Source organism: Topomyia yanbarensis, chromosome 1 (assembly GCF_030247195.1).
Source record: "Topomyia yanbarensis strain Yona2022 chromosome 1, ASM3024719v1, whole genome shotgun sequence".
In the NCBI taxonomy this organism is placed as follows: Eukaryota; Metazoa; Arthropoda; class Insecta; order Diptera; family Culicidae; genus Topomyia; species Topomyia yanbarensis.
This window is the reverse complement of record NC_080670.1, coordinates 45,362,094-45,369,574: the sequence shown is the minus strand read 5'-3', so window position 1 is coordinate 45,369,574 and position 7,481 is coordinate 45,362,094. Positions and strand designations below refer to the sequence as shown.

At 39.1% G+C, this 7,481-nt stretch overlaps 1 protein-coding gene across 2 annotated transcripts; it reads left to right on the top strand.

The window, feature by feature from the left end:
• The first annotated feature begins 793 nt into the window (after positions 1-793).
• LOC131677511 (zinc finger protein 883-like) lies at positions 794-4,955 on the top strand. 2 transcript variants are annotated; one of them, XM_058957366.1, is made up of 4 exons: positions 794-1,087; positions 2,870-3,066; positions 3,551-4,378; positions 4,436-4,955. In XM_058957366.1, the coding sequence occupies exons 1-4, from the start codon at positions 968-970 to the stop codon at positions 4,929-4,931; spliced, it is 1,641 nt and encodes a 546-aa protein (XP_058813349.1). In that variant the 5' UTR covers positions 794-967; the 3' UTR covers positions 4,932-4,955. The 2 variants fall into 2 exon arrangements, with proteins under 2 accessions (XP_058813349.1, XP_058813350.1); XM_058957367.1 differs by lacking the exon at positions 794-1,087 and adding an exon at positions 1,187-1,324.
• Positions 4,956-7,481: the final 2,526 nt, after the last annotated feature.

Genomic DNA, 7,481 nt, shown 5'->3' with positions numbered 1-7,481 from the left:
AGGTTCGACTCAGTCGAGATCTTCCGTGGGGGAAGTTACTTTTGAGTTGTTTGGGGTGAACTCAAAATTAGGTAAATTCAACTTAAATTTGAGTACAAAAAACCTATCAATGAGTTGTAATTTTTGCCGTGGTTAAATGGAAACTACCTTCAACACGGTTTACCTAATTTTAAGTTCCCCCACGATACCACGAGATTGAGTCAAAGGAACTCAATTTTAGCAAAGAGAATAGTGAAAGAGACGCAGAGTGAAAATCAGTCAAAACGGCAACACTCGCTTTACGATGATTTCAACACTAGAATTTGGCAACCGTTTCCAAAGGCAGCACTTTAAATGACTCCTATTATATTTTGAAAACAAACCTTTTGTCGATCGTTGGATTTGTTTATCAAACGATGTGCATTTTGAAACAAAGAGATAAAATAATTCTAAAGCTTGTTTTTACTCATACATAGACTCTAGAATGCACCTTACAATCACGATTGCACTAAATTCTGACGAAAATTCAAATTTCTTTTTTGATAGATTTACAATACTTATCTCCTCCAACTCAGGCATGAGTAATGTTTATTTACATTGCACGATTGGTCTGCTCAATAAGGTATTTTTGGCTTCACACTATTCGTCTCTTTCCCTATTCTCTTTGAATTTTAGGTAGTTTTTTGTTTCCGTGTAGAAATACGTCAGATTTCTGCTCGTTTGGATACGTCAAACGCGTCTTGGCCGCACTCTAACTAGAGTGCTCTACAAAATATTGCTGATAAAATATTGACAAGACAGTATCAGTACGTCAATCCTATGTGAATTCTACAGGCTCAATATTCTCAAACTGGCTTCACACTATCAATATATTGATCAATATTTAATTTATTGACAATATTTCTCTTCCGCTTAAATCTTCATGCAGAAGCGTTATCTCCAGAAGAAACCTATTATTTATTTTACAAAATTGAATTAAATATATAGGATGGATTTCGAGAAAATTTGCCGCCTTTGCTGCGAAAGCGACGACCGGTTATGCTCGATTTATGGAGCATATGGTGCATATTCCTTGGAGCAACTATTTATCGATATACTGCGACTTGAGGTAAGCAATCCATTACTTTTCATTGTTGATAAACACTTTAACCGTTATGTATTCGACGCGTTACCCGGGTACCTTTTTAGGTTTCAATTAATGAAATTCCTGTTTTATCCATAGCTGGAAATTGAAATTTTGTAACATTTTTTTGGGGAGTTAGGAGGGGCTCCTGAATTCTTTCACTACGTAACAGGCCGACGTGAGTACCCGGGTACCTACAAAACTGAAATGCCAATAACGAAGGTAATTTCTAACCGATTTTGATGCTTTTGGGTTTTTTGGATTCAGGAACTCATCCGCTTTTGGACTTGGTAAAAATGAATCGAGTTACTTCATTCGGTTCGCGGGAATACGGATTTCCGGAAACAGGTTCCAGTACTGGGATACTATTTGTGAACTTCAATGGAACACTAGCAATATGAGTATCAAAATTCTTAAAATTGCATCAGTGGGCTGTATCTCGTGGTTTCGGAACCATTTGGTGATTTGACCCCGGAACGGACATTCCGGAGCAGGTTCCCGTGGGGCCGTGAGTGGCAATTTCATTCCAATTGCATTAGGGTCCCGTAACAATAAATAACAGACTTCCGAGACAATTTGAAGAGTTTTGATACTCATATTGCTATGACCTTATTAAAATTTACAAATCATGCCCTAGTACTGGAACATTACCCCGGAGTACCAAGCACCAGATCCATTCATCCGGTTCAATTTGACAAATTAAAAAGTTGACGAGTTCCTGAAAGGAAGCCATAGTTACGAGCATTTGTGGGTACCTGAGTATCCACGTTGGCCTGTTAAAGGTGTTTTTTGTTGGACACATAACGGTCATTGGCGAATCAAGGGGGAAGGTCTTGGCGGTCCGGACCCCCCCTCGATTTTTTTTAACTTTTTGAGAAATTTTAAAATAGTTTCTATTTTAAATTCATTCTAAGTTCAAAATCATTCCAAACCAGATTCGATTACCAAAACCGATTTTATTTAAATGAGTGTATTACACATTACGTATTGTACAATGAACATTTCAAAGTCGAAATTTTGGACCCCCTCCGAAATCTTTTTCTGGATCCGCTCCTGATAACGGTTAAGGATGATTCGACATTGACGGTAGGAAAGATATGGAGTAAGTTGTAAGATTGCGATAGCAATAACTACAAAACAGAAGCCGAAGCATTGTTTTAATGTTTATGTTATGCCGGTGAGAAACAGACTTCGTATGTTTCGGGAATTGGAGCAGGAATATTTTTGTCGAAATCTCACTATACTCAAACATTCTTGTTTATAAACAACTTGGGCATAAAGAGGGTAAAAATCTCGCAGAGTTCTCGCATTTGTTTATTACCGCCTTCCTCAAACTTCAAATTATCCGTATCAACGATTTGTTTATTAAATTTAAACATCAAACAGGCGCAACACTTGGAATAAACACCTTGTTTTACACTGGATTAACGTTCAATGCGATAGTAGCGGATTCTCGCATGCGAATCTATATATGAGACAGAAAGGGATAGGAAAACTGCATAGAACGGGGATCCAGTGTACACACTCAACAAGATATTTATTGATCAATTCCCAAAATCTAGAAAAAGAGAATTAGATTTCTCGTAATATAAAAATACAAGCGTTCTCAAGTGAGTGAAAATTCAATACCATAATAGGCTACGGTTCGTGTCTGCAATCTTCAGGATCCTTTGTCCACTTCAGTATTTTGAGGAGCGATCATGTGAACTAGGCCTTTGGTTCATTCATTATTCACATGTGTATGACAATGGACTTTCCTTCTTTCAGATCTCAGCCGATGATGGTTTACCGCAAAAACTCTGTGAAACGTGTCTATCTACATTGACAAAAATTCATAAAACCATCGAGACCTTTCGAGAAAACGATCGTATGCTTAGGTTGCAGCAATCCGGAGGATTGACACAGGTCGACATTAAAGAGGAAGTTTACGATGATGAAGAGAAACAAGCTCCCACCCATGAACTGTTAGTGTTGAGTTGAGTTTAGTTTAACAAATGAACCAGCGAGTTGTCTACTCCTTATTTAATCAGTTTTTCGCCATTTAAAGCATAGAAGTTGCACAAAGATTGAAATTTATTAATGAATGGCGTTGTCAGAACTTAAAAAAATATATTGAAACATTTCAATTTCAGTTCAGTCGCGTAATCAATAATTAAAAAAAAATAAAGGTGTTATGCATTTAACAATAAATTGCACTGTCGAAAGAATGTGCATGCACTTGTCCTGACAGTCTTCAGTGCATTTATTTATTATAAACCAAGGAATAAGTACCCCGAAGACTGAAGTGGTTCGACATGAATGTTCATTTTTATCGCATTTGTGGGATAGTCCAATTTGTAGATTATGCATTTAAACTGACTTTAAATAAGAGCGCCAGAAAAAGACTTATGCAGCTGACAACATCGGGATAGTCTATCACAGATTTTCAACTTTCTTGTATTTCTTTAGGCAAATTGACATCATTCAAGGGGAAAACATTTCGATAAACCCGGTAGATTTGTATGACCAGGAAATTGAACAAGAAGAACCAGACGATGACAAGCCCGATGAAGAATGGATGCAGTTCGAATCCGAAATTCAGTCAGATGCTACACTCGAAGAAGAAAAACCTCAACCAAGGCGTCGCCGTGGAAAACAAACAAAAAAGAGCGATGTCGATACTCAACAGATTCCAGGAAGTAAACGACGCAGGATTCGTTTTAAAGATCCGAAGTACCCGCGCTTGAATGACTTCAAATGCTATATTTGTAAAAGTGGCACACTGGGTACGCCTGGGGCTTTACTAGCTCATCTCGATTCTCACATGAACGAAGTGCCTTACACATGCACTGAATGCGTCTCGGAAACTGTTGTTATAAGAAAACTTACGACGCTGAATATTCATAAACGAATGCACGAAAACCCGTACAAATGTTCCCACTGTGACAGGCGATATAACACAAAGGGGGCCGTCGTTAAGCATGTACAGACGTTTCATCTCGGCGAAAATGCTCCATGTCCATCAACCTGTGAGATGTGCGGTAAGGTTTGCTCTTCGAAAACATCTCTGATTCATCACCTAAGATTACATACACACGGAGCTACTTGCGAATTTTGTGGAAAAGTTTTTATTGGAAAGCACAAACTTCGTCGACACATCGAAAGGAAGCATGAGAAGCTTAAGAAGTATGAATGCCATTTGTGCCAGAAAAAGCTATGCTCCCTAGAGTCTGTCCAGATTCATATTGAAACGGTACATTCGACTAAAGAAGTGAAATGTGAATATTGTCATAAAAGGTTTGTCTCCTTTTTTACGTATTAGTCTGAGGAAAATGATAAATTTTGTTTTTACAGTTATCCTTCGGAGATTTCCCTCCGTTACCACCTGAAGAAACATGAGCAAAATCCGAATGTCCAATTCTCGTGTGATTGGAAGGAATACTATACTTTTGTAGAAGCTGAAGATGGTTCCAAAAAGTTGAAGAAATGCAATTTATGTGGACTTATAGTCAACGCTATTGGGTATCATATGAGTACGGTGCATTTTCCGCAAGAATATCGCTGCGATTTGTGCGACGCGGTTTTTAAACGTAAATCGCAGTTAAAAAATCACGTTCTGGAACATAAACACGGCAGGATTCACCTATGTCCGATCTGTGGCAAAGATTTTTCCGAAAGAAGAAATTTAATTTCCCATCTGAGAACGAAGAAACACCGCGATCATCCGTTAGCCAAATCTTTTGAATGGATGAGCAAAAAACGTGCCTCCAAGAGTAACACTCAACTGAAAAGCAAATTTGATTCGGAAAGTGAACAATCGAATAAAACGAAGGCAACATGTGGCGATTAAGAAGGCATTTAAATATTGATATTGTCCAAATAAATCTAATTAATTGTTATTGTTGTTATTTATCAGTGTGCAATCGGGCTGTCTCAACAGCCTAGTTCATCCTAGCATCGCCTTCGAGTCTAAGTCATATTGGCAAATTTCGCATTGAATCCGCTTCTGTCTTCCTAATGCGGTAAACTAGCAGTATTAGTCCTTACTCCCAAATACTTTTTTCTACAGCTGTGCTATTACATCTCTATCTTATAACAGAATTCGATTATCCCTGTTCTAGTCAATATACGTATTCATTACATTATGGACCAGGCAAACCCCCATTTTAATGTAGAATACATTTAAGGTTTCAATATAGGGGCCCCGTTTCAAAATATCGGCTGCGGTGCCGCGTCAGATTTTGAACGTTAATAACTTTTATCATACTTAACAGAATGATTTGATTTTTAGGCCAATTTGTTGCAAATATGTTCCTCTATGCTGTATTAAAATTTGAAGTATGTATAACATGTACTAATAACAAAAAAAATGTGTTTTGAAAAATCTTTCGAAAACGACTCGGAAAAGTGAAAATTTTCAGCCCATCCCGCACAGAGCCGTCGTTATGGTAGACCAACCGAACAATAAAATAATGAAAAGTTTATATATAGGTCCACTACATGTTTGTTCGTATGGTTATTCGCATTGGGTTGCTTGACGAGAGCACTTGGTGGGGGAAAGACGGCATATTCCTTTGGTTAGGCCATTAGAAGCCGGACGGAAAGGAAAGGCTCATGCACGGCACGAGAACGAGCGAGAAAGCGATAGTAGTGCATATTAGCGCGATTCTGTCGGTCGGTTTTTCTCATCATTCATATTCGTTCAAGCACTAGCAAGCAGCCAGTCCAGCGAAGGAAAGCAGTTGGCAATAGCGACGGACGGAAAAAGTGCCCCAGCTACTGGTGACTCATTGGAACTGTCGCCCTGCAAGAATTTCGCCCCAACTAAAGGGCAACAGAGTAGGCTATCGTTCCAGCGTCTGGGTCGTGAGATTGTGCAGGACTGCAAAGTCGAGCTACGCTTACAAAGCTCAGTCGTAATGATGCCCCGAGAAGACAACGATGCCTGCTTGGTCGGTTTGTTCGAGAATGCAAAATAGTGCTTTCTAGCTCACCGTGTCCGCGGGGAGTGCGTCTGAATTATGCTCCCGCAATAAAACAATAAACGGTTCTTTACAGGACCAATTAATTGTGTTCTAATAAGAGTTAAACTGAAATTTACATTTTATGGTGCATAACAAATAATTTTCAGAAAGCAATATAAGCAATACGATGTGTGGAAAGAAAGAAAGAGAATTTAAATTATCCTCTCTCGCTCGTTTTCGTGCACTGCTTTTCTATTCCTTTCTGCTGCTACTACCATCATAACTAAAACGAATGTGCGTGTTCACCCACCATCCTATGGCCAGTGTTGCCACAATTGCATGTTGCTATTACACTTTGAATTATTTTATCGATTCTCTCTAGTGTTGATAAAATATAGAACGTGCAAAGTACACTAGTCGCATGCTTTTATTCGAACTTTTTGGCAGCCTCCGTTGATTAACTGCATAAATCGATTTGTTTGTGCAGCTCCTTGCTAGTAGCAAACTAAATAGCCTTTATCAGCGCTAACAAATAACACGAAAGAATTTAAATTTGTGAAAATCTTTTCCTTCCTTCTTTTCAAATCTGCAACATTCTTTGAAAATATTGTTTGAATGTTGCTATTGAAAAACTGAACATGCAAGTTTGCTAGCACTGGCCACTAGATTGAAGGCGATGGAAAGACAGAATATTCGTTTTGGTTATGCTAGTATTGGTAGCCGAACGGAAAGGAAAGGCGCAGGAATGGCACAAAAACGAGCGATAGTAGTGCTTTCTCGTGTGTTCATATATGAATATTGGTCGTTCGGTTTTTCTCATCATTCGTATTCGTTCAAGCACTAGCAAGCAGCCAGTCCAGCGAAGGAAAGCAGTTGGCAATAGCGACGGACGGAAAAAGTGCCCCAGCTACTGGTGACTCATCGGAACTGTCGCCCTGCAAGAATTTCGCCCCAACTAAAGGGCAACAGAGTAGGCTATCGTTCCAGCGTCTGGGTCGTGAGATTGTGCAGGACTGCAAAGTCGAGCTACGCTTACAAAGCTCAGTCGTAATGATGCCCCGAGAAGACAACGATGCCTACTTGGTCGGTTTGTTCGAGAATGCAAAATAGTGCTTTCTAGCTCACCGTGTCCGCGGGGAGTGCGTCTGAATTATGCTCCCGCAATAAAACAATAAACGGTTCTTTACAGGACCAATTAATTGTGTTCTAATAAGAGTTAAACTGAAATTTACATTTTATGGTGTATAACAATTTTCAGCAAGTAGGTTAGAAATACGATGTGTGGAAAGAAAGAAAGAGAATTTAAATTATCCTCTCTCGCTCGTTTTCGTGCACTGCTTTTCCATTCCTTTCTGCTGCTACTACCATCATAACTAAAACGAATGTGCGTGTTCACCCACCATCTCATGACCAGTGTTGCCACAATTGCATGTCGC